At 48.4% G+C, this 26,991-nt stretch overlaps 2 protein-coding genes across 3 annotated transcripts in view; one reads left to right on the top strand and one right to left on the bottom strand.

Moving 5' to 3' along the window:
* The window catches only part of ADAM19 (ADAM metallopeptidase domain 19), an 88,521-nt gene extending 78,579 nt beyond the window's left edge, over positions 1–9,942 (top strand). The window contains exons 21-23 of one of the 2 annotated variants that reach the window (XM_053567150.1): positions 108–332; positions 5,107–5,242; positions 6,024–9,942. In XM_053567150.1, coding sequence (XP_053423125.1) covers positions 108–332; positions 5,107–5,242; positions 6,024–6,094 — 432 coding nt within the window. In that variant the 3' untranslated portion in view covers positions 6,095–9,942. Of the gene's footprint in view, positions 1–107; positions 333–5,106; positions 5,260–6,023 lie in introns of both variants that reach the window. The other variant, XM_053567149.1, reaches the window with a different exon arrangement.
* A 560-nt stretch (positions 9,943–10,502) lies between these two features.
* Positions 10,503–26,674, bottom strand: NIPAL4 (NIPA like domain containing 4). The gene is made up of 6 exons (XM_053567336.1): positions 26,402–26,674; positions 21,842–22,081; positions 18,495–18,551; positions 17,647–17,737; positions 15,285–15,445; positions 10,503–14,671 (listed from the first exon to the last, which is right to left on the bottom strand). Exons 1-6 carry the CDS (start codon positions 26,436–26,438, stop codon positions 14,043–14,045), a joined length of 1,215 nt encoding a protein of 404 aa, XP_053423311.1. The 5' UTR covers positions 26,439–26,674; the 3' UTR covers positions 10,503–14,042.
* Positions 26,675–26,991: the final 317 nt, after the last annotated feature.

Below are 26,991 nucleotides of genomic sequence, written 5' to 3'. Positions count from 1 at the left end.
CTCCCCTTGGACTAAGGTTCTCTCAATGAGGCACAAAAGGGTGCCCCTGTGTTTTTAAGTGAACTGAGGATTCCTTATCTCAGGCATTCCTTGTCTTATGCATACAGATGATCAACACTCCTGAAACCCTACGGAAACCTGCCCAGCCTCCTCCACGACCCCCTCCAGACTATCTACACAATGGCTCCCTACCTGCACCATTGTCAGCATACCTGAGCAAGACTGCTAGAAACTCCCCAGGGCCCGGGTCTCAAGTGGAGAGAAGGGAGTCATCTAGGAGGCCTCCCCCAAATCGGCCAGTGCCCCCTGCACCAAATTGCATCCTCTCCCAGGTAAGCAGATTCTCAGCAACCCTGGGCTGGAAGCATTGATTTTAAGGCCACTTGCAATGGATGTCAGCACCTGGAAAGATGGAACTTGTTGGGTCATGAACTGACTGCTCCTCCTGTGTTCTGGTGAATACAGGGGCATACAGTGCATTAGAGCAAGAAGTACATGGAAGTAGCCTCCCAGGAAGCTCCTAAACCACACAACATTTCCTCCCTGGTTGGCTTATTTTGGGACAAGCCACGAACCACCTTCCCCACCAAATTAACTTCTTTCAGTTCCCTGTGCTCCGCGTCCTCCAGCTCTGTGCACATGCTGCTATTCTGCCCGATATGCTCCTTTGCCTGCCAGCTCTCACTCACCCTCAGGTTTGCTGTTAGATGCAATTCCTCCCAGGAAGCCTGCTCTGAGGCCTCAAGCCAGGGTTTGCTGCCCCACACTTCTCTCATCATATCTCACCAAAATCTGAGGGGCAGGGGAAGGGCAGAGGCATCTGGGAGCTGAGAGTGGGGTCCAAGCCCTCTGCCCCACCACTGGTGCTGATAGAAGCACAGCCCCCATCTCTGGCCCCTCCCAGCAGTCTGTGCTCTGATGGCTTCAACCACACCTTCTGGCAGAAGTCGCCCCAGTGCAGACACAGGTGTTTCCTGTGCCTTCTGGAACTGACCTGTGTTTGGGGTGTGACATTTCAAGCAAAACTGCTTTTCTTAGGCATGGTCCAAGGGTTCCATAGGGCTCAGGCTGTCTCTGATCCTAAGGGTTGTGGGGCTGTGGCAGTCTCTGGAGGATCCCTGGGATGTGGGACAGTGGTAGAGTTGAGAGCATCGGGTCTGGTTTCATTTGCCTTGTGCAGGGGAGGGGTGGGATAGGAAAGACTTTGGAGAGAGGGAGGGGAAGGATTGACAGGGAGAGTGAAGGGAGAAAGGGGAGAAAGCCAGAGGAGGGAGGAGGGGAGAGAAAAGGAGACGATCACAGTCACGTGCAGGAGCTGCCACAACAAAGTACCACATGCTGGTGGCTTCAACAATAGCCTCTTATTTTCTCACAGTTCTAGAAGTCCAAGATCAAGGTGCTGGCAGGACTGCTTTCTCCAGAGGCCTCTCTCCTTGGCATGCAGATGGTCACATTCTCACTGTGTCCTCACATGGCCTTCCCTCTGTGTCGTACATCCCTGAGGTCTCTGTGTCCAAATTTCCTCTTCTTAAGAGGACATCAGATTGAATTAGGGCCCATCCTCATGGCCTCATTTTAATTTGATCATCCTATCACCTTTTAAAGACCTTATCTCTTTAGAGCAGATTCTTGATGTTAGAGCTTCAATGTGTGATTTTTTTTTCAAATGGTGAGGGCTGCACAATTCAGTCCCTAACAGAGAGAGAAGAGAAAAGGAGAATGAACAGAGAGAAGACAGGAGCATAGAGATGAAGTGGCAAAGGGAAAATGGGGGTGCCGGTGGAGAAAGGGAGCATGTGTCCAGGGAGCAGTCCACACAGATCTTGGTTCCTACAAACTCTCACTGGAGGCTTGTTAGAGAAAGTGAGGCTGGCTGCACATCCTGTCACCTGAGGCACAGAGCACTAGGACTAGAAAGAGTGTTGGAACAGCAGGAGTCCTGCTGGGTAGGAGAAGTAGTTTAGGCCTCCAGGTGCTACTGGCAGGTGTCCTGAGCTCAGGGGTCCACCTAGCTGGTGGCAGATGCCCTGAAATGCATCTTCTGAGCACAGCTTCTCCTGGGCCCCAGGCCCCAGGTCCCAGGGGGGTTTCCTCTGTGAGCAGGCAGCGGGAGGCAGCTGCCCTGAGGGAGACCACAGGGACCGGATCAGGCAGCCACTTCCCCCTTCTAAGCCGGTCCAAGACATGAGTTGTTGCTGCCCTCATTTCTCATTGATGCTGCTGAGTCAGGACTGAAGGAAGGACTCACCTTCCATTGCTCAGTTTGTGAGTGGAGGAGCCAGGCCTTGAACCCAGTGGCCAGCCAGTTGAGTGAGACACCTCACCCCCACCCCAGGGTCACTCGTAAGCTCTAGTCTGCCTGCCAGAAGGCAGTGCCATGCCTCCCAGCGGGGAGAAGATAGGTGAAGCTTTATGACCTTTTCCGTTCACCAGGCAGTGGCAAGCAAAGCAGATGCCAATCTTGCCTCCAGGATCACATTCTATGCAGAAAAGACTCTGGGATACTGTCCTTCAGCAGCCATAAGTGCTGTGAAAGAGAGGTTCAGGGTGCTCAGGAGATTGTAACAGGAGACTTGACCTAGCCTGGGAAATCCAGGAAGTCTTCCCTGAGGAGGTGACTTTTGAGCTGAGAACATGAAGGAGGCATAGCAGCCTCCTGTGCCCACTAGCAGGCAGACTCTGTGGTGGGAGAGAGTCTTATGTACTGAAAGAACTTAAGGTCCATGTGTGAGGGGCCCAAGAAGCTATGAGATGAGGCCAGAGAGTCAAGAGGGGGTGGGATGTGCCCGAGCACATAGCCTTCATCAGGACTTTGGTCTGTGTTCCATGGGAAAGGGACAGTGTTGCCGCTCAGCGATATGACAAGATCTGTCATGTATAACGCTGCTCTGGCCTGCTTTTAGACAGGGGGCAGGTGTAGTACCTGGGAGGGGCCCATAGATATTTCTGGGGCTGCAAATCTATTTCTTGACCTTGGTGGGTGTTATTGTGTTTACATCGTGATAATTCATCTAGTTATATATTTATGATTTGTTCACATTTTTATGTGTACATTACCTTTTGATTTAAAAAAAAAAAGTTTAGAAATATTGCAGGGATTGCCCTAGTAGCAATGGAGGTTCTAGTTAGAAGAGTAGAAGTTATCTTGAGAAAGATAATAAAAGCTTGCAGCAGCAAGTGGAGTGAAGACCATGAGAACTGTGTAAAAGAAGAAATAGGACTCCGGGATCCAGTGCAGACAGGGCTTAGCAAGGAGGGACGCCACTGTGTCTGGCTTGTGCAGCCTGAGGGCATGAGATGCCACCCCTCTCATGGAAGGGAGCTGTGGGCCAGAGTGGTTCAGGGCTGTTTCTGCTGGGCAACCCCTGGTAGAACTGAGGTGCATCATATCAGCTGTGACTTGGGACACTGGTAGGCCCAGTGCTAATGTGCTGATAAGGCCTCTGCCCAGGTAATGACCCCCCAGGGCTCACTGTGCAAACAGCTGAGGGAGCACTGCCTTCCCAATTGCACCCTGACACCTGCACCCAGCTGTTGTTTCCCCTGAGAAGATCTCTATTTTGGCTTCCAGCAGCCACTGCAATTTGGCAGCTCTTCTGGGCTGAGGGAGTTGGGGGATTATGTTGCCCCCAGGTGGAGCTGAAGGATGTGGCTTTTTGGTTATGTCAATTCTGTTCCTTGGGCTTTAGTTTCTGTTCTCAGTTTTCTGATTCAGAGAAGCTTCTTGCAGAAAAGCTTGGCTGCGTGGTTCTGCTCTCTGCACACTTGCTTTTGCCCCTTTTTTATGCTTGACCCTCTCAAGAGAGGAACAAGTGATGGGGAGAAGGCCCTGGGATTCCCATCTGTGCAGCTGGCTTCTCCTTCAACCCCACCAGGATGGGGGCCTGTGAGTGGCACAGCCTATTCTTTGCCTCTTAAAAATTATTTTTTAGACACAGAAGAAATACATATTTATTTTTAGAACTTTGACTAGCACATTTATTCAACAAATGTGTGTTGAGCACCACTGCATACCAGACACTGTCTGGCAGCTTGAGCTGTTTCACTGAATGAAACAGACAAGGACCCCGGCCCTGCCTCTCTCCTAGTGGGTGTGGGAAGATAAAAGGTAAAAATCAGCCAGTATGAAAGATGTGGTTTTTTCTTTGTTCAAATTTTCTTTTTATTTGCATAGGCAATATGCTCTTGCTAGAAATACTGGCTGTTCACCTGGACCACACTTCACCCGTCCCACACCCCATCCCAGTATAACCTCTGTTTTCAATTTGGTCTGTACCCTTCCTGACCCGTTAGATGGGGGAGCATGGTGACTTATTTTACATAAACTGTCCTCGGCTGCTAGTACATCAGCTTGCTTTTTTACCTTAACAACCCTTGAACATCAACCCATATCAACCTACTTCATTGTTCAAAAATGCAGCCTCATTTATCACTATAATTTTGGTTATTGTTCTGCTGATGGAAGTTTTGGCTATTTTTAGTTTCGCTGGTGTCACAAACAGCTGTGAGGAACATCCCATTTCGTTTTTGTGCACCTATGCAGATAGTTCTTTAACACGAGTCCTAGGTAATGGGACGATGAGGTCAGAAAACGGCCATTGCTAATTGTGACAGATACTGAAACCACCTGTCTCCAGAAAGCCTTCCTGAGCATATAAACACACAATATGCACGATGTGTTTTCAGTTGAGACTATACAGTGTATGCCTTTCTTCATCTGATTTTGACCCATAAGATATCAGGGGCATTCTCTTTTGGATGGACTCTCTGTCCTTCAGGTGAGGCTTACTGGCCGAACATGGTGGCTCAGCCCTGTAATCCTAGCACTTTGGGACCTGGAGGCAGGTGGATCACCTGAGGTCAGGAGTTCAAGACCGGCCTGAACAAGAGTGAGACCTTGTCTCTAGTAAAAATAGAAAAACTAGACAGGCTTTGAGGCAGGCACCTGTAGTCCCAGCTGCTTGGGAGGCTGAGGCAAGGGGACTGCTCAAACCCAGGAATTGGAGGTTGCTACAAGCTATGATGCTACTGTACTCTATCCAGGGCAACACAGTGAGATTCTGTCTCAAAAGAAAAAAAAAACAAGGTGTACTGCTTTCTCTCCAGGACTTCTCCAGGCCTCGGCCGCCCCAGAAGGCACTCCCAGCAAACCCAGTGCCAGGCCGCAAGACACTCCCCAGGCCGGGTGCTGCCTCCACACTGAGGCCTCCTGCCACCACCCCTCAGCAGTCCCGACCTTTGGTACCACCTACTCCAAAGGTGAGTCCATGGACTCCCCGGGAGCCCTCGAGGTAAAAGCCCAATACAAAGGGTTTTGGGGGACAAGCATGGGGCTGAGAAAACAAACCAGCTCATGTTTCTTGTCTTCTGGGCTGAACTTCCAGAACAAAATCCAAGGACAAAAGTTTGCTATATCTTAATGCCTGCTTGACTGTCCCTCAGCTTCACCACAAGGTACTCTGTCTTTATGTGAGAGGTGATCCTTAGGAGCCTGAGCCCTGGTGGCCTCCAACCTGCATCTGCTCCTGACCAGTGGAGTGACTCTGAGCAAGTCCCTCTCTCCAGTCTTAATTTCCTTGTCTGTAAAAAGCAGCAGTACCCAGCCCCATCAGCTCACTGTGAAGAGCGAGGCTGTGGTTACATAACCCACGGGCTGGGGCAGGCTGTGTGCACCAGTCCCTCTGGTGACCTCTTCTCTGTGGCTGACAGACTCTCAGGTTGCCATCCTGGGAGTTGGGTGGGAAAGGGATGAGTGAGGCAGCTGGGGACAACCTGCATTCCCATGTGGTGCTGGGAAGTCTGTAAGCCATGCTGCAACTTTAGGGGTGAAGGGAGTGGGAAGGGATGAGCAGTCAGCTCGAGATGGGCCCCCCACATCCCCCTCCTTGCAGGGCTGGTGGTCTGGGTGAGCAGAGGCATCGACGGCTTCCACAGGACACTTTTCCTCTGAGCAGACGGTCCACCAGGACAGCTCTCCCATTTGGTCCTGCCAGTCAGTACCGAGCTGATGTCTTTCTTCCTCCCTTCTCTTTCTTTGCAATTTCCAGAATACAGATCACAGAGAGCTGGTGGGAAGACTGGCTCGAAAATCTAGACTCACCTAAGGGGTTCCTACTTTTCCTCTGAGGACTCTGGACACCATAGAGGATCCACGGCCACAGAACCCAAGAGAAGCATGTCTGGCCACCTCTGAGCCCCGCCTGTCCTTCTTCAGAACTGCCATAGCCCAGAAAAGGTTCTCCTTTACTCTGGGCCTCCTTGGCTTCCTCGGAGGCCCAGGGATCCAATGGCTTCTGAGGGTGGTTTTGTGCAATATACAGCCCTGGGTAGGGAGGGGAGACCACCGACGAGGAGGAGGGATGGAACTTCTTCCCCCAACCCCCAGCCCCAAGGGGTCACTGGAGATGGTCAGGGATGTCTGAGCTGGCAAGCTGGGCCAGACCTGTTTAGCCCCTCAGGCCAGGACTTGGCTTGCAGAAGTCATCCTTCCACGTCCTATGGTGGAGAGTATGTGTGAACGGATGTCCCATTGCTTTTGTCTCCCTCAACAATCCTCAGCTGGACAGAGGCTGGCACTTACCCATCCATTTTAGCTTTTAGGGATTGAGGAAGGGACCAGCCATCCATTGCTGTATCCCTGCCCAGGGCTGGGTTGACGCAATGGCTCCTGGCTCTGTAGCTGCATGTGACAAGCCACGTCTCTTTCCCACCTCCCCACAAACACCTGCGTCCCCTTATTTACATGGGTCACTCTGACTCAGACAGGTACTATTTGTAGGCAGTGTAGACAGCAGAGGAGCACCAAGCTCGGGCCTCCTCTGAACTGAGATGCCAAAGGTTGCGACTCCCAACTCGTGATATTTTGGGTTGCTTTTTGTTTTCTCTTCTGCACTTTCCTAGTGCCCCATATTCTTGTCTTGTCCTTTCCCCTCATACCCCCTGTAATGTGTGGTGCTTTGATGAGTGGACCCCCAGCAGTCCTGACTTTCTGGTGACCAGGTGCTTATGACCAACAAGTCAGGGTCCTGCCCCAAGGTTGGCCACTGGATTTCCTGCATCGGATCTCAAAAGTACTGGCTAGAGTAGACTCAGGGCATGGCCCTGGGGGTCATACCTTTATTTTTCATTGTTTTTTGAGACCTCAGTAGAGTGAGGGTTTTCCTCATTACTCCCTGACCTAAATCAAAGTGATGTTCCTCTGGGGATGGGAGCAGCTGTGTGAAGGCAGCAGACACCCTACAAAGCCCAGCTATTAACCTAGTGCGTACACAGGAGCCAGCCTGCGCTCGTGGTCTGGTCGCTGACTTGAGGTGGGATGACTGATCTCTGAGTAACAGCAGACCTGTTTCTAACCAAGGGAGCCTCTGCAGCTGAGATTCCCTGGAACACGCAGTGACCACCACCTGTGCTGGAACAGTCAGAGCAGACCCCTAACCTGGCATTTTGTCTTTCACCTTCTTTTGCTCTCCCTCCCCTTCCCTGACCCTTGCAGAAAGGCAGCTGTGAGCTGGGCTCCAGTGCTCCCGTCCTCCTAGAGCAGGGAAGGGAGGGCTGTGGTGCTCTGCTAGATGGGATGATTTTCTTAAAGTACCTAGAGACATTCTCTGAAAGACTATCCCCTACCCCAGGAAGGTGCTGGGTAGCTCTCCGGAGGGGAGCTGGCCTGACTTCCACTCCTTTGAGGCTTTCCAGGGGCCTTCCCACCTCTTGCAGTGAGCATTTGTTCGCTCTTGAAAACCTCAACGCAAGGACTAAGGCCCCTTATCACCCAGGGCCTTATAGTTCTCTGCACACAGTAGGTGCTTCATAGATCTTCTTGGGTTTGTAGATAAATGGGAGGTATATGATGTGCACCTGGGAACAAATCTGGGGTGGATTTAGAAAGATCCCAGGAAAATGAGTTCCTTTCCCCTCAGATGGCTGTGATACTGGTGCCCTTTCTGCCTGGCCTGGGCCCTCCTTGCTCCCAGATCCACTCCCCACATTCCTTGTGGCCTCATTAAGTCAGGGGACAGCTTTCCAATTACACACACTGCCCCATGCCTCCAGGCTGGGCCTAAGAAAAGTAAAGTGAAAATAAACAAAGAACACCCTCAACCCCCAGCCCCTGCTTCACAGATGTTCCTGTTGCTTATCCATTCTTTCTCCCTCACTCCAGGAGGTAGGTGGTTCTGAAGGGCAATGCCATGGCCATTGTGACAGCATGAGCCGTCTTACCCTGCAATCCACCCCTAAGAGACCTGAGTTGTTTTCTTGCTTTTTATTTTGTTTTGTATTTGTTTTCTCATTATTTTAATATCACCTCCATCCCATAAAATTGTACTGTGAACTGGAAGATGGAGTTTTTTTTATTTGATGGAGACTTTTAGCAGCCTGTTCTAATGGCTGTGTTCCTGCTGGCTCTGTGATGGAGGCTGCCCAGGGAAGACCACCATCATACTGCCCCTCTTCTTTCCAGGGCCCCCTGCTCCTGTGAGGTGTCAAATGCAAATAAATTTGTGCTTCAGGAAGAAGATTCCTTATTCAAAAGGGTGATTGCAAGAAGGGAAAAGGGAACATTGCTAAAGGGGAAGAAGGGATTTCTGCAATAGGGAGCATGATCAGACCGACCTACTGCAAAATCACAAGCTTCTCAAAACCCAGGCAGAAAAGGCCTTTTGTCTTTAGAAATAAGAAATAAGCATAGCTAGAGAGAGCCCCCTGCAGGGAGTGTCTTTGTGCCTGCCCTTTTTTGGGGTGGGGTGGATCTAAGAATGGGCTATTATCTGGCAGCGCCTGTAGCTCAGTTGAGTAGGGCGCCAGCCACATACACCGAGGGTGGCGGGTTTGAACCCGGCCTGGGCCAGCTAAACAACGACCATGGCAACAACAACAATAAAAAATAGCTCGGCATTGTGGTGGGCGCCTATAGTCCCAGCTACTTAGGAGGCCAAGACAAGATAATCGCTTAAGCCCAAGAGTTGAAGGTTGCTGTGAGCTGTGACGCCACGACACTCTACCAAAGGTGACATAGTGAGGCTCTGTCTCAAAAAAAAAAAAAATAGAATGGGTTATTTTCTGGCTAAAATTGAGGGCAGGTCAAGGTCCAGGGTCTGGTGGGGAGGAGGGAAGCCTGACTAAAGTTTGGTTTAGTGAGTTAATACCAGTATAAATATTTATAAAAACTAAATTAGCTTCCTGCCAGTTTTACAACTCCGGAATGTTTTTCTTAAGGACTTTGGAGCTATCACTGAAATGTAAAAAAACCCAAGGGAGGTAGCGCCCCTGTTTCCCGGTTTCTCTGGGAGTTTCAGCCTGGGCACAGGGCTCCAACTTGTTGACTTCTCCCTATAAAAAGAAAGCCCTTTTCTGCTTCAGTTCTGAGATGCTTGCAGATTTTCTGGTCAGAGAGTTCTCTGTATTGCAGCCTACCTTCCCCCCACTGTGACAGCCCCTTCCTGTCCTTACAGGCTCTCTTTTGAATATGTTCCCTACTTACCTATTTCCTAGTTTGTTCTTATGTGACAGAAGGTATGAAAGAGTTGCATTTTTAAATCTTATGGACCAGATCTTAAGTCAGTAATTGTGTTCAATGCACACATAAAGGCTCTGCTGGACACCCAAGCAAGTCACAGGAACCCCAACTGGAAAGGTCCCCCACCCTGAGGGAAGTCTGGTAATGAGAAATTCTGCAGAATCCACACTCCATGTCCCCAAAGTCACCCTCCGCGCATCCTCGCACACCATCCACTGTGTGTATGTATGTGTCTGGGCTCCAGGGCAATGTGAATTTTCTTTTTCTTTGGGAGATTGTTCACGGAAAACAGATCTTCTTCTCTCTTGTCCACCTGTTAATTGTTTACAATATTTGTACATCTATGCAAAATACTTGAATGGGCCATGGTGCCTTTTTTTCCTTGTTTGTATTTAATTAAAATGAATTGTTTGTTATTTGGAATGTTACTTGGTTTGGTAACTCTTTTCTTGTGTGTGTGTGTGTAATGTCCCACTGCTTAGAGTGGCTAGCATACACGACATGTGGGCGCCTCAAAGAGAGTTCCCCACAAAGACCATCATGAGGGTAGACCGTGGGCCACCTGGGATTTCCCACAACCAGAAGAAGGAGCTGTTTGTTCTTGCATCTGAATACAGACTAGTCTACTTTAATTAGGTCTGGGATCATTAATGGCCTGAAAGATCCTGGGACTCCCTGATCCATTTCTTCTCATACTACACTATCGCATTTAGAAGATAACCGAGACTCTCTGCTCAACTCCTCAACTTATTGCGGGGATCATACTTTGAAAAGGGAGGGATTTGCCCAGGGTCTCTTGGGCTGGGAGGCAGGTGCAACCAGGGCTGGAGTTGGGTGCACTTTCTGATTCCACATCCCTGTGAGATAGCACAACTCCTATGCATAAGTGCCTCCTAGTCCACAAAAGAATCCCACCCTCATTCTCTCATTTGACCTCTACCTCATTTTTTAAGTTCTCACAGAAAGAGAAAGAGAGAGAAATAATAAACACGAGAGCAAGAAACATTTACTGAGTACAATTGACCCTCTGTATCTGTAGGTTCCACATCATGGGTCCAACCAACCACAGACTGAAATATTTTAAAATAAAAATAATAATAATAATAATGGAAATTTAAAAATAGACTATAACAAATATTTATATAGTGTTTACATCATTTGTGGTATTATAGTAATCTAGAGATGATTTAAAAGGTATCAGAGAGCCCGAGGATCATTCAGGCCTTACATGGCAGATTTGTATTAAGTTATATGTAAATACACCATTTTATATTGGGGACTTGAGCATCTGTGGATTTTGGTATCCAAGAGAGTCCTAGAACCAGTCTCCCATGGATACCAACGGAAGACACTACTTAACAGATGTGAGCCACCATGTGCTTCTTTTTTCATGCAGATTATGCCATTTAATCCTTGCAAAAACCTTGGGGGGGGGTCCTTGATATCTGATTATGCTATTCTAACCTCTTATGGTTAAGAGGTTGCCTAAGGACACTTAAGGCATCTAACCTCAAATTCTTTCACTGCTAAAATGCCTGCTCATGAAACTGGTCCCCATTTGAACATCCCTGCCTGCTTACCAGGCCACATTGTCCACTGTTGGCCAATACCTGGGTTGATAGCTATCTCTTGGTCAGCAGAAATTCTGGTTAGACCTGGGTTCAAGTACAGACTCTCTACTTACTAGATACAGGAGCTACATAGTTCCAGAACCCTGGGTCTTTCTTCATTATATAAATAATACCTAACTCGAAAGTGTTGTGATCATCGATGAAGTTCTCCATGGAAAACCCCCCCTGCACCTGACACAGGCAGTGCACTCAGAACTGCTGACTGCATCAGTTCAGAGTTGCTCTGCTTTACATGCGGGGGTTGTCAGGATCTGCCCTGCTTCGAGAGCTGGTCTCCAAGAGTTTAGGCAAGGAAGAACTGTTTGTAAGGGTATTGTTCCTTCATTCAATAGATTTTTTTTGAGTGCCAACTATGATCTAGGCACTGAAGATCAGCAGTAGATCAAGGCCAACTCTCATGGAGCTTACATCCAGGTGAGGAGAGAACAAGGACACAAGAAAATGAATGTACAAAGTAATTGTCACAACTGGTGACAAGGTTAGTCTTTTGGAGAACAGTTAAGATTGTGGACTCAGAACCAGATATCAACTTGGACTCTTCCTGGCTATGTGACCTTGGGCAATTATTAACCCTTCTGTGAGTCCCTTTCCTCACATATAAAGTGAGGATAAGCCCAGTGTGGTGGCTCATGCCTATAATCTTAGCACTTTGGGAGGCTGAGGCAGGATGATCGCTTGAAGCCGGAGTTTGAGATCAGCCTGGGCAACATAACGAGACCCCCATCTTTATAAAAAATACAAAAACTAGCCAGGCATGATGCCATTGCCTGTTAGTCCCAGCTACTCCAGAAGCTGCGGCAGGATTGCTTGAGCCTAGGAGTTTGAGGTTTTAAGAAACTATGATTATGCATAGCACCCCAGCCTGGGTGACAAAGTAAGACCCTTTCTCAAAAAAAAAAAAGATAAAAATATACTACATATCTACCCTGGGAGATTTGTGAGGGATTACAGGATTTACAGGAGGCACTTACTGTGCCTGGTGCCTAGTGTGGGCCCAGGCATTATCAAGGGATGAGGCATCATACACTGGCCCTATTTCAAAAACAACCTTTCCCACTATATCAAGAGCAGCCACACTCTTTCAGAGACTGAAGACTGTCCTCCCAGCAGTAGAGGAAGCAGTTTTAATTGCTCCACATTCAAGGAAGGTCAAGACCCAAGTGTCAAGTAACTGCACTCTGAAGTCTTTATTCTTGACCCTGTAGACCATGATCTCAGGGTCAAACTCTCAGTTCTCAAGAGCCAACATGCTGCATTGATTTTAGTTACAGACAGAAATCCACATTCATTATAAATCTTGGGATTTTGCGGCTGGAGGTGGAGGAAGTCAGTCTGGTGATTGGCTGAGCCTTCAAACTCCAAGGCCAGCCACAGTTTGCCTGGGCGTGGCTACACTTAGGGTGAGGGATGTTAACACAGGGCACAGTGGGGGAGGCTCTGCACCAATGTGGGGCTGAGGACCCAGTCTTCCCTCTTTCCAGATATGCTGCCCCCTAACTTCCCTTTCTCATGGTCCTTGTGCCACCGCACACTCATGCAGCTGGTACAAGACCGTAAGGGAAGGGATATTCATCACATCTCTCCAGCTGCTCTGGTTCTGTGGGGGCCTCTGGAAAAATGTGAGGGGGACTTGCAGCAGTCCCCATGGCAGGCAGTATTGGAGCAATCATGGTGTGCTGTCCCAGCAAGGGTAACTAGCTCATCAGTGGAGTTGGAGAAGCAGTAGCAATATACAGTCAACATCCAGATCGTGCCTGTGCCAGTCGCACCCCACTTGGCCATGGAAATTTAAAGTCAATCCCACTGGCCAAGGCTTTAAGGTCACAGAAGCTACCCCAGGACCCTTTCTCCTAAGCTCCTTGTTAAGCACCAGAGTGAACACAAAAGTTAGTCCCTGCTTTCCAGAGAGCCTGTGACTGCTTTCTGCCAAATCCTGGTGTTGCTCTTCATCCTTCTCCCCACCTCCCCAAATCATATTTTGACTGACTCCTTGAGGAAAAGTCAAGTACATTCTGCCCAGTCTAGCTCAACAGCCGGGCCACTTTCCGGAACAGTGCAATTGCTATTCTTTTTCCACAGTAAGGCAAAATGGAACACTGGGTTTGGCCAGCAGCACTTAGCTTTGCAGCATCTTTTGTCATTTTGTTTTGAATCCAAAGACACATACATACTGCCTGTGTGTCTCAGGGACTGACCCCTTAGGATGTATATAAAGAGGGCAGGGGGCAGGAGTGCACTGGGTGGACACAGAGAGGCCGACCACCAGGCTGGGATGCTCGGGCAATGGGCTGGTTGAAATTTTTCCCTGAAATGTCAGGTGGCTTTCACAGTAAAAAGGTCAGTGGAGGTCTTGCTTCTGTCTCTGAAGAGGAAGTGGCAAAAACAACAGGATATTTTATGGTGGTGGTGTCCCTGTCAGCTCTGGGTGGAAGGCATGCAAATTGCTCTCAGAGCCTCTGGAAGCCAGCTCTTTTTCATTCTTGGGCTAAGGAATGGCAATTCCATCTCAGGAGAACTGTTATGAAAGATTTCCTGATGATTAATCTCAGGGAAGCACTTAGACTGCGCTACATTCAACGGGTCAAATTCTATCGTCTCCCAGCAGCAGAGAGATGGCACTGAGGGAACAAGTGAGAAAAGAGGTCCGGGGGACCTGCTGGCACCAATGTAAACTAGAGTATTTGGTCACTGAGGCTGTTCCCTGAAAGTTCTGCTACCACCACTCCCTGGGTAGAGATCTTTCTTCCGGAAACAGAGATGAGGTATAAATGAACATCTCAAGAAATGAAAGCCTGTTGACAACCAGGTGGTTGTGCTGAAAACAATCAGGTGCTTTCTAAATTGAGTGGTGAAGTTATATGGACAAGCTCGTCCTTCTCGCTCACATCTTCCAAGCTTTAAGAATGGATTGTAAATACTCTGGGCTTCTCCTCTGGTGATGGGGTGCTGGTAAGTTCTATATTGTCCACAAGGACACTTTTGTCTTGCAGGCTAATGACAGTGGGCTCCAGTGTAGGAGTTGGGGGCGGGTTTTTGTGCATGTGAGGCAAGCTGGCCCAGCTGACGCCCAGGTCTTTGAAAGCATGAAGCATGAACACACCCAGGATGATGGTGACAAAGCCAGAGATGGTGCCCACGATGTCCACAGTTGACATGCTGTGCCACTCCTTGAAGAGGATGATGGAAGAGGTAACCACCGTCGTGGTGAAGAACACGTAGTAGATGGGGAACACCAGGGAGGTATTGAAAATGTCCAGTGCCTTGTTGAGGAAGTTGACCTGAGTGCTGAGGGAGAACCCCAGGATGAGCGACAGGATGTAAGGGAGGGGGTGCCGCACAACTGGCAACCCCTGGAAGAAGTTCTTAATGGTGATGCCCAGACCCTTGACGGCAGACACGGAGAAGGACCCAATCACAGAGCAAATGATGATGTAAATGAGGATATTCCTTTGCCCGTAACGCGGGGCGATGATGAAGATGAGGATGAGGCAGAACACCAGCATAAGCACAGCAAACACGATGAACCCTTCGGGAGGGGAGGAGGCAGTCAGCATCTAGTGCCCAGACCGTGGCAGGGGGAGGCAACATCACGATCATGGGCTCTACAGTCAGGCAATTATGGGTTCCAGTTCCAGTTTCATAATTTTTTTAATAACTTTGGTAAGTTGTTCAACCCCCAAGACCTGTTACCTTTTATATGTTTTTTATTTTTATTTATTTATTTTTGAGACAGAGTCTCATTTTGTCACCCTTGGTAGAGTGCTGTGGCATCACAGCTCACAGCAACCTCAAACTCTTGGGCATAAGTGATTCACTTGCCTCAGCTTCCAAGTAGCTGGGAACCACAACGCCCAGCTATGTTACCTCTTTTAAAAAGAAAACCAACAATAGGATCTTCCTCAGAGTGCTATTTTGAGTGATTCAATGAGATAATGTCTATAAAGTTTTTAGAGCTGTGCTTGGCACAAAATAAGCACTTAATCAATGGTATCTGTAATACCAGAGGAGGGCCCCCCCAGCCCTCCTCTTCTGGAGCGCCTTCCCCTCTAGGTGGCAGCATCTGAGATGGCCAGAACCCAATCAGACCTCCTTTGGGATTCATCCCCCAGTGTTCTGCTTTCCAGGAGCTGGGAGCTTACCTGTGTCTTTCATCTTAGAAGCCATCTCCATGATGGTGGTGATCTTCTCCTCCTCAGGTGCATGTATCACCATCACTGTGCTGCCCGCCACACAAATCACACAGCCCAGCTTGCCCAGCAGATTCAGAGTCTCTCCCAGAAAATAGGAGGAGAGGATGGCACTGCACACGGACATGGTAGAAAGGGATCAGAGCAGCCCTGCCTGTCCCTGTGTCCCAAGACAAATGGGGGCTGAGTAAGCACTCACTGAGAACGGAATTCACTACTTGCTCACATGGAAGCTTTTCAAGATCCCCCCCAAATGTCTGAAATAGAAACTCATTTCTGGGAGAGTTACAATGTTTGCTGGAGGAAGAGAAACGCAGGTGAAAGTATTCCCAAACAGAGTTGGAAGACCCCTTCAAAGCACTCTTAGGTCTAACTTCCTACCTGCTGATTACATCCTCTCTTAGTAATCCATCTGACAGATGGCTTTCACCTTGGCTTGTATATTTCTGGCAACAGGGAGCTCACCTATTCACAAGACAAATGACTCCCTTGTGGCTTCTCTCGAATTATTCACCAAAAACATACCTCTAGCAATTTCTACTCCTTGTCTCATTTCTATCCTTTGGGTCATAGAGAACAAATCAATTCCTTCTTCCATTTGTATGTGCCAATATAAACAACTGCAGTGATAATACTGGGCACCATGTCTTAGGCATACATCACCCACTAGGTACAATACTAGGAATTTTCCATTCATCTCACCAATATCTCGAAACTCTTGGTGAAGTAGAATCTACTATCCCTATTTTATAACAAGAAAACTGAGGCTCACAGACATGAAAATGACTTGGCAAAGTCAAATGACTGCTAAGTAGTGGTGCCAAGAGTCAAGCTCAAGTTCTTTCTACTTATAGAAGTGATGGATTTTCCTCTACACTGCACTGAAGAATAAGGAAGTCCTTAAGACTTCTCCCAGTCTTCAATTTTTAGGAAAAAGACCTCCAGTTCCTTGCTGTTCCTCAGTAACGTGCCTCCCATTCCCCTCATATCCTCTAGCCGAGCCAGCAGAGGTGAGAGAAGGGAGGGAAGTTGGGCAAGCTGAGTTTGATCCCTGGAGGGTGCTTCCACTTCTTTACAAAAGTGGCATTTGTTTAGGATAAAAATCTGATGGCTGTCCTGAGACACAATTAGCTTAAAAAAAAAAATCTTAGTTTAAGGTATCAGAAGAGAGGGGTCTGATGTCTAAGCTCCTTGTCTGTCTCCTATCTCTCTTCTAAAACTACAAAAAAAAAAAATGCCTCTAATTTCCCATTCAAGAGACATTTGCACAGGCAGGGGCCACACACTGGAGGACTCTATGCCTCCCCCACCTTCCCTGGTATGGAAATTTGCAGGTTAATCAGACACGTGATAGTGGCATCACAGCTACATCGGCTGTGAAATCAGCCAGGCCAGTTGTGCAATGAGTAATAGCTCTATTTGGTTTTGACTGTATAAATGTTGCCAAATTGTCACCAGGTCAGTAAAACAAAAGAAATTTTGAGTACTGAGATTTGCTAAAGTTCCAGCAAAGACTGGTTCTGTGTCTGTAGCTCATGATGACTAGGGGCATTGGGACCTACACACATTTAGCTTCAGTTATGTTAAAAAACAATCCAGACATTTGAGTGTTTACTTTAGAGGCAATGTGGCATGGTGTTAAGCATCCTGACTCTGGAAATAGACTGCCTGGGTTGGAATCCTGACCTGGCCAATGGGAACATGGTGACCTTGGCCAAGTTGCTTAACCTCTCTTGGTCTTAGGTAGGGATACCATGAGGATTAAATAAGATATTACTCAGGATACATTTAGGAAGTTTAACCCATAGTAAGCCCTCAATGCATGCATTTTCTGTGCATTATCTCATTTAGTCCTCAGAAAAATGCCTCCAGGTAAATATTGTTAATATTCCCATTTTACAGACAGGGAAATTGAGGCTTAGAGTGGTTAAGTGACTTGCCCATGGTAACATAAGTACTAGTGGTAGAGGGAGAATTAGAATTCATCTAGTGCTAATTTAGGGCCCATACCCTTCTATGCTGCTTCTATTGGGATGCTGAAATATTGACAAATGACACTCAGCTTGGTGGTGGCGGAAGCCTTTCTGACTGGTTTGGGCTTGGCCTGCCTCTCCATTGCCTGGGCAGTCGAGCGTAAGTGACAGCAAACAACTCAAGGGCCCACGGCTCTAGACAGCACACTGCCTCTTTCCAGGGGCTGAGACCTACCTGGGTCCCTGATTTCCAAGTGGCAGTTAACCCTATGTGGCAATTCCAGGCCTCAATATATTGAAAGAAGAACAGAGTCAGAGACAGCTAGAGAGTAGAAAATAACCTTATGAGGACACTCAGTGCTCCCAGAGGTGTGACGACTGTTGCAGGTGCAAATGCATAGGCCCCGAAGTTGGCAACCTCTCCAGCAGCCACTAGGAAACGAAGGAAGAAAAGAAGCTAGTGTGGTGTGGATGCACCATCTCCTTTGGGTAAAACTGCTCGATTCAATGTTCAACCATCCTTGGACTCCCACAACAGCATTCCTTAGAATCCTGATCCTTATGTTTTCTCCCTAGAGAGCGTGGGCAGAAGGTCCCAGACTATTCTGATCAAATCCTCCCCCTTTAAGGATGGTAAAGCTGAGGCTCAGAGCCCAAAGTCACACGGCAAGTTTGTGGGTAGATGCTTTCTTGTTCTTCAGGTCTCTTGGCCTCTAGTACAGGCATGGTTAAGTTTGTCCCAGGGACCTCCAATGTTTTGGACTATATTTTTAAGGTAAGTTCTAGAGTGGAAATTACTGATGAGGAAATAGTTCCATTTATTGATTTTCCAAGTACCCATTGGGAGCTGGAGAATCCTAGTGGAGTGGTGGGCATTCTTTCTAGACTGACAGATGGTTAGAAAGCTGACATTCCCAAGGGGCTTAATTTCTCCCCATTTGCAGTCTGCAGTTTGCAAACTCCTGCAAGTGCCTTTTCTGTCTCTGTGCTGGTGTTTCATGGATGAAGACAGACTCTGAGAAAAAGGAGAGATGTTCCACAGGCAAAGGGTGTCAAGATTTCCCCTTAGGAATCTGGGCCTCAGATTTATACTTTGCATAAGAGATAAAAATGCCCCACCCACCTCCTCCTTTATCTCCATTCCTATTATCAATAGGCCACTGATATTAGGAGGAAAGAACCCACTTACTGGTGAGAAATCCAGCCCACCACATGGCGTCCTTCAGGTAGCCATAGCCTCCGTCCACTGTTGAGGGAATGGACACAAAGTTAGGTTAGATCTTGGCCACTTTCTCAGGCACCTTTCCTAACTCTACCTTCATTCCCTGACCTCTAAGTGTTCTTCATGGCTTGTTTATGGACCTTCTCCTGGGTGACTTCATCCATTCTCAATTTTTAAACACCATCTATAGGGGATACCCCGGCTCTGTATCTGTAGACTGGATCTTTCTTCTGGGCCCACAAGTAATTCACTGTTCATGTGACTTTTCCTCTTGGATCTCTCACAGGCATCTCAATCTCTTTTCTAATTGGAACTCTTTATTATTATTATTATTATTTTCTTTTTTTGAGACAGAGCGTCAAGCTGTCGCCTGGGTAGAGTGCCGTTGCATCACAGCTCACAGCAAGCTCCAAATCCTGGGCTCAAGCGATTCTCCTGCCTCCGCCTCCCAAGTAGCTGGGACTACAGCTCAGGTGTATGTGGCTGGCATCTTAGCCGCTGAAGCCACAGGTGCCGAGCTGGAACTCTTTATTTTAAGTGTTCCTCACCCATCCATCAAATGAAACTGAGTAAATGGCACCTCCATGTACCTAATTGCCAAAGCCAGACACCAGGGACTTGCTCTTTGGCACCACTCTCTCCCTGTCCTCCTAAGGACAACTAGTCCAACTTGCTGGTTCTGTCTCCAAAAAGCAACTCACATGTGTCCACTCCACCACACCCCCTATGCCAAGACAGCATCATTTCTGGGTTGCGTTGAGCCAACCGCTTCCTTTGGGATCACTCTGGTTCTACTCCTGTCCCTTTAATAACCCATTTGTTTCAATGCAGCTTGCGGTCTTTTAAGAATGTGAACCAGATTATGTCAGTCCTCAGCTTGTGGCTGGCCAATGGCTTTCCGAGTGCTCTTCGGATCAAGGCCAGAATAACAAGACCATGCATAGTCTTGTACATGCTTACCTCTCCAAACACATTCTGCCATTCTCCTTTTTCTTAGTTCTTCAAAAACAATTAGCTCTTTTCTGCCTTAAGGCCTTTGCATGTGCTTTCCCCTCATGTACAGAATACTCTTCCTGCCAGTATTTGCCTAAACCCACACTCACTCTGCAGGTCTCTGTATGACTGTTGCTTCCCCTAGGATGTCCTGACACTTGATCTCTGTTCTTTCCCTCTGGGGTTCTTTTTCATAGTACCCAGTTCCACTCTTTCATGGCACTGTTATTTATAATTTGACTTGATTCCCCACTAAAATGGAAGCTCCATGAAGCCAGGAATTGTGTGCTTTGTTCAGAGCTTGGTCCATAGTTAGTACTTAATAATATTAGTAATGATGATGATGGTGGCAGTGGTGGTGGTTGTGATGATGGACGGGTCTGTGACTATTCTGTGAAAATGCAAAATGTTGTTTTATGGGAATGCCCACTTTTACTTTCATCAGGGTCCTGCAGGAGTTAGAATCTCCCATAAATGTTAAGAACTCTAAGAACATTTACTCTAAGCATTGAAATCACAGGAGACACTGAAATAGCAGCAGATTGGAAGAAAAAATGATTCTAGGGGAGTCATCTATCTGAATGGTCATTGATATCACTCCTGTTCTCCCTTGAGCACAAGCAGACATTTTCCTGATCCTATGGGAGGTCTCTGGCCTTTTGAGCATTTGTCCAGAGAAGTGAAGAACAGAGCAGCAGTGATCACTGCTCCTGCCTTCATCCCTGCAACTTATAGTTCTCCATATGGGGTACACATGAGTGCTAGAGCTGGGCACCTCACTGTCTGCAGGACTCCCCTGCCCCCCCACCACACACACATCCCTAGATAATGCTACTACCAGAGCTGTTGCTTACTCTGTGCTGGTATCTTTCTGAACATGTCACATTGTCTTATAACCCTTGAGGCTGTTTATTCTTATCTTCATTTTACAAATAAGGAAACTGAGGCACAGAAAAAGTGCTTTTCTTTCCCAGGATCATATCACCAGGAATCAAGAAACCAGAATTAGAACCCCAATAGTCTGCTTCCCTGACACAATGTCCCACAGAGACATTAAACGTGTCCAAACTTGAACACATCATCTTTCCATAAACCTGTTCTGCATTCGTCATCTCAGAAATTAGCACCAGCATCTCCCCAGTTGCTTAAGTCAAAAATCTGACTCATCCTTAACTCCTTTCTTTACCCTCCTCTTGAAGCCAGTATACATCAAAGCAGTAAATCCTACCTTCAAAAACTCTCTCTGGAATCCACCACTTGTCTCCATTCCCATTGCTATTTTCCAGGCCTGTTTGTCCTCTTGCTCACCTAACTGGTCTCCCAGCCTTTTATCTTGTCCCTCATCTATTTTACATACAACCGGGGATCTTTGTAAACCCTAAATCAGACTGTGTCACTCCCTTGACTGAAACCTTCCAGTCAGGAAACCATGGAACTCAAAGTCTGTAGCCCACTTACAAGACCCTTCATAGGCCAGCCTTCCCCTTCCATGCTCTAACTATCCCAAACCACTTTCAGTTTCTTACATCATTCATGGTCTCTCACCTCTGAGTCTTAGCACGTGCGATTCCTTCTGCCCGAGCACTGTGCCCTCCTCCTTTACCTTGCCATTTCCTCCTCAGGTTAGCGACCACCTCTGACAGAAAACCTCCTCTATAACCCTCCTCAGGTCCCCTCTAGAACCTGCCCACAGAAGTCTGCACCTTCCCCATGATGGCACTTAACACACTTTAGAACAACTGTCTATTGGCCTGGCTCTTTCTCCCACTCAACTAAATGTTCCAGAAGGTCTATCATCACCCCTTGTACATAGGAGGCACGCATTAACGATGATTAAATGAATGCCTTTACACACAATTCCTTCTGTCACAAATTGCTTCATTACACACATCTTACTTTCCAAACAAGCAAATCCCTTGTGGACAGAGACTGAACGATTCTTCTGTAGTGAGGGCACACCGTGGTCAGACATTGTCCTTAGAAGGGGTGTTTGTTTTCCCATTTTGTGGAGAATTTATGACTTTCCTGTAATGGCACTGGCGGTAAGAAGTAGAACTAGGACTAGACCTAGAGCATCCGGTTCTTGGGCCTGAGAATTCTCCCCATCATCACTCTAGTGAGCATATCACGAAGTGTTTGGGAAATATTGCCTTATAAAGCAAGGTCCCCTGTTGGCAGGTGGGATTCCTGATGGGTTGGCAAGGAGCCTTTTGTATCCACCTGAGGCTGTCCTCTTACACTGCAGCCCTGGCCCCAAGAAGGAAGCTGGCTGAGGACTTGGCTGCCCTGCGCCTCTTCCTTTCCTGTCCCCAGAAGCCTACCAGCTCGAGTGGCCCCTGTGGCCGCGAGTCGCAAGAGGCCTTTCTTCTTGAGGATGACGCTGCTGCCGATGAGGAAGCAGGACAGGAAGGCCAGGAATAGGCCGATGTAGAAGCCATAGTTCTGCCTGAACCTCTCCTGCCAGCTGATGGATGTGGCATTGTTGGGTGCCTCAGGGCCAAGGTCACCTACGATCTGGCACACGACTTGCTGGGAGGAACAGTAGAGGTTGATCAGGGAGCCTGGATGGGAAGACCATGGTGAGAGAGTCAGGCTGGGGACATTTGCACACTTTAAAAATATTGGAATCGGCAACTGTTTCGGACTCCATGCCTCCCCTACTGCAGGGCAACACCCACACTGCACCCCTAACCCCAAATAATAATTAACATTCTCCAAGTGCTACTCCAGCCAAGGGCTTAATACATGCATGACCCAACCAAAGTTTTATAACCAACTGTCAGGTATGTGGTATTTCCAGTCTCCATTTCACAGATGTATCTGGACACGGAGGCAGTAAGAGGTCAGGTACTTTGCTTAAGGACAAAGCCTGACTGTAGAACCGCAGCGTTGCTACACTGGTGGCCCACACCCCTGCAGGGCCACCCTCCTGCTCTCCACAGGAACTGTTCCCAGCCTGTGGGCATGAGGGCCTCCACTAGCTCCTGTCCTTCCCTGGGATTCTCTCCCTCCTGCAAGCCTGTTCACAGGCTACCCCTAAGCTCCAGCTGCAGTGGAAGGCCACTCTGACAGCAGCACAAGGGAGCAAGGCCAGGGAATCCACAGACTCCTCTAGGCCTGAAGATGCCTCAGAGGTGAGCTCCTGTCTGTCAAGACTGACCATTCCCAGGCCTCACTTCAGAGACCTCTGGTACTGTGGTCAGTGCCAGGTTCTTCTTCAGGCTACAAAGGAATTGGTGTCCCTGCCATTCAGATAGACTTTGTCTTTAGTTTGCTCTCCAAGTCCTAGAGTCCCCAGGAATCCAAATCAGACCTCATCCCATCCTTTGATTACCCTTCTGGGCCAAATGCCAAGGACAGCAAGGATAGACGTGGGCCCAATGGGGCAGACCCTCAATCAGAAGAATCATGCAAGTTCAGTGACACAGTGCCAAGAATAGCCAATAATCTTCCAGTGCTCTGGAGGTTTCTACCCACTTCCCTGAAATAGACACGATGATCATGTTCAGGCTTTTAGTTGAAGAAACTGAGGACCTGTTAAATCCTATAACCTGCCTAAAGCTACACTAGCAATAAGTGGTGAAATCAGAATTGGACTCCAAACCCATCTGATGCCAAAGCTCATGGTCTTAACTACCTCCTACCCCCAATAAAGCAGGCAGCGAAGAAGGGAACAGGGATTCATACAGCCTCCTAAGAGGTATTTCAAAACATGAATTTGTTACCAACATTTTAAAATTGGGAGATTTCTCATGAAAATTCAGATTTGGGGCTATACTTCAAAATCAGAACATCTGCTTATCATACCGAGTATGCCTTCCCATAAAGCAACAACTGGCTGCAGCTATGCTTGAGTTTGTGAACTCTGGAAGCAGAAGGCATTTTTCAAGTAGAATGTCAAGAAGGCCCAGGCCCCTGTGCCAAGAATGTCATCCCAGACCAAGAACTTTTCCAATCAGTCTAGAACTTACAGCCAGTTCCTGGGAGCATCCCAAAGTCCAAGGTCAGGCATCTCTGGATTTGGCACATCTGCAGGTCAGTGTGGCATTTTAGTGGAACAAACTAAGGGCAATATTAACCTTTCTCCATGACACAGAACCATGAACAACAGAGCTGGAAAAGCTCTTAGAAAGCAGCCTAACACTTTTACTTTTAGCTAGGGAAACTGAGGCCCTGAAAAAGGAAAGGACTTGCTTGAGACACACCAACAGCCAGTGGTAGAGCTGGGTTTGTAATCTCTCTATCCAACACCTGTGTCACAATCAAGGGAAGATGAGACAAGAAGCCGTCTCAGTTCCTCATCAAACTTGTTCTGCATCGCTCACTCCTGTTTGTCCAGCTCAGGCATCCTTGCCCAAGAGCCAAATCTGGGGAGTTCCCTGGACCCAGGAAATGAGCCAGTGCCTGGAGGATGTGGGCCAAGGAAGGTGATTCCAGAGAGGAAGGCCAAATTCATTCTCACACCCTTCCCCTGCTCCTCATGATGTCAGCCACTGTCATCCTACATTCAGGCCCTGCTGGCCTGTGTGCCGCCATCTGGATCTGTTTATTCAGGTACAAGGCCTTCTGTTATAGATAAAGTTAAGAAACTGGACGTTCCCAGGACCATGGTGCCCATCAAAGACCCAGTGAATGAAGTACCCTTAGTGAAATAGTGACTAACTATAAATTTAATCTAAAGAAAGAATGCTTTGAAGATATAACCACTTTAAGATAGGGGAATATTATGTAACCTTGTAAACTATGAAGAAAAATCTGCTTAACCAAACTATAATGAGTAATAACAATGCTAATGTTTACTTTTACTGTGAGAATAAAAGTGACAAAGGGAAATAGGAGGGCAGAACAGCTCTTTGAGAAGATATCCTCACTGTTCTCCAGAATTACTGGCTTTTCTGTAAATAAAACTATTGGCTTGGCACCGGTAGCACAGTGGTTATGGCAGTGGCCACATACACCAACGCTGGCAGGTTTGAACCCAGCCTGGGCCAGCTAAACAACAATGACAACTGCAACAACAACAAAAAAATAGCCAGTGTTGTGGTGGGCAGCTGTAGTCCCAGCTACTTGGGGGGCTGAGGCAAGAGAATTGCTTAAGCCCAAGAGTTTGAGGTTGCTGTGAGCTGTTATGCTACGGCACTCCACTGAATGAGACATAGTGAGATTCTGGCTCAAAAAAAAAAACAGTGAAACTGTTGATCTCTCATCTACTTAGGTTGATTGGCTTGGGTGACAGGTGGACAGACTCCTTGGTCTGGCAACAACGAAGGCTGCTGGGCTCCACAGCAGGTGGCTCCAACTTGTCTGTGGCATGGCTTGTGGGTGAGAAGTTGCCAGGGTCTGGACCAAGTGGTGAGGAGATGATGTGTCCCTGAGGGAAGGGTCCCTGGGAGGAGTCACCCAGTGTCTTAGGCAACTCCAGGAGGCTCTGAGGACTCTCTAACAGGTGGAGCCAAAGAATCCACTGGGAACTTGGCTTCACTAAAAGGCCTGTAGCACCCAACAGCTTAGCAGTAGGCATTGAGGCAAATTCTCCCATTATGGTGAAAAGGAAAAGAATGGCCAAAGGAAATCCAATTCTGCGCAGTGCACTCATCTGAAAATTGTATGTTGGGCCAGGTTATTACTGTCTTCTCTTCCAGAAAATGCTGGGATTAGGGAACTCATTCTGCCCTTGGAGAAGTGGGGAGGCTGAAAATGGCCTGCATTGTTGATCAGGAAACCAAAGTTAAATAATACCCAACCAGCTGGCTTTAAAAGCTTCACTCCAGAAAGGAAGAAGTTGGAGAGCCAGAGATATCCCACAGGCTGCAACCCCAAGACAGGTAGAAAGGTGGAGATACACCACAGGAGAGGCTGTGCTTAGTAGTATAAGTACAGGGTTAAGAATCCCGGAGGCTTGCTTCAAATATTCCATTTCCCTCTTGTATTATCTTGAGCAAATCATTAGCCTTGTCAAAGCCTCAGTTTCTGTATCTCTAGAATGAGGGTAGTAAAATAGTCTTACCTAAAAGAACTCCTAGAGTTGTTTTAAGGATTAAATGAGATAATTCAGGCAAATCGCCTAGTCCACTACCTGTTTTATTTACGGTAACAATTTAATAGGCCGGGGGTGGGGGGGTGGCTAACACTACTGGAGGCCAAGGCAGGTGGATTGCTTGGGCTCAGGAGTTGGAGATCAGCTTGAGCAAGAGTGAGGCCCCATTTCTACTTGAAGTAGAAAAACAAACTAACTGGGTATTGTAGTGGGTGCCTGTAATCTAAGCTACTAGGAAGACTGAAGCAAGAGAATCGCTTGAGCCTATGAGTTTGAGGTTGTCATGAGCTATGACACCATGGCACTCTACTGAGGGTGACAAAGTGACTCTGTCTAAAAAAAAAGAATTTAACATGAGGCCAAAGATCTTTCCTTATCCTTTTCTGAGGCTCTTTCCTTTCCTTTTCTCAAAAATGTGTGTGGGTTTGGGGGTGGTAAGTCTCTGTGCCCCTCTCCTGTCCACCTTTGGTGGCCCTCAGCGATCCAGAGACACAGTCAAAATTGGGCAGATACTAAAATGTGAAGCAACTACACATTTAAAAACCCAGAAGAACCACCTGCCTCCCCCACCCCCACCCCACCTCACCCACGTCTCAAGCTGTCTGGTCCAAACTACCTCCTCTCCTCCCCAGTATGTCCCTTTCAACCCCCTTACCCCTCTCAGCCACCCCAGCCGCGAGGATAGTGATGAAGTCTCAGTCTGAACCTGATCTTAGAGTATGGGTGGGACCCAACTCCTGCTGAAAGTCTCCTGCCGGCTCGGAGCCCGGGCCGGAGAGCCTGAGAAGGCGAGGGGAAGGCGCGAGGCGCGCAGCCCGCCCGGGTCCCTGCCCTCCGCACGCACCGTTCTCGCAGCTGGCGTTGCTGACCCGCAGCTCCATGGGCCCTGGGCGCACCGACCGAAGCACGGACGGACGGGGCCAAGGCTCCCGAGCTCCGGACAGGTGGCCGCGACTTGTCCGCGGCGTGGCTCGCGCGCGAGAAGCCGCCCAGGGGTGGGGAGATGACGCGCCCCCGAGGGGAGTGTCCCCGGGGAGGAGTCACCCGGCTTCGGCTTCTCAGGCAACTCCGGGGGCTGGGGGCCGGCGCTCGTGCCGCCCGCAGAGGGGCGCGTGCGCTCCCGCTCCCGGCGTGCGACGCCGCCGGGCTCCCAGTCCCCGAGTCACGGCCCCGCACCCCCGGCGGGAGGCGAGGGGGCGGGTCCCGGGCGCCGCCCCTTCGGGACGTCTGGGCCGGCACCCACTTCCCTCCGCAGAGACAGAGGTCGCGGGTCCCTGGACTGCGGGAGAGGCGGCAGCTTCCTTGCAAAGCTAGAAGTGGCAATGTAGGGGGTGGAAGGGGGACCTGCAGCCGGTTGGGAAGCTAGATTCCTTCCTTTCCTCCCTTCCTCCCGCCGTCCTTTACTTCCTCCTTCGTTCATTCGAACATGGGTGT

Source organism: Nycticebus coucang, chromosome 17, assembly GCF_027406575.1.
Source record: "Nycticebus coucang isolate mNycCou1 chromosome 17, mNycCou1.pri, whole genome shotgun sequence".
NCBI lineage: Eukaryota > Metazoa > Chordata > Mammalia > Primates > Lorisidae > Nycticebus > Nycticebus coucang.
This window is presented reverse-complemented; position numbering and strand designations above follow the sequence as displayed.

Excerpts from the sequence above, each read along its gene's own strand:
- NIPAL4 (XM_053567336.1), bottom strand. The coding sequence starts at position 26,438 with ATGGAGCTGCGGGTCAGCAACGCCAGCTGCGAGAACG. Across the intron at positions 18,552-21,841 it reads CACAGGGGCCACTCGAGCTG|TGGACGGAGGCTATGGCTAC; the intron begins GTAGGCTTCTGG and ends TTCCCTCAACAG. Across the intron at positions 15,446-17,646 it reads GCACTGAGTGTCCTCATAAG|TGCCATCCTCTCCTCCTATT; the intron begins GTTATTTTCTAC and ends GTCCGTGTGCAG.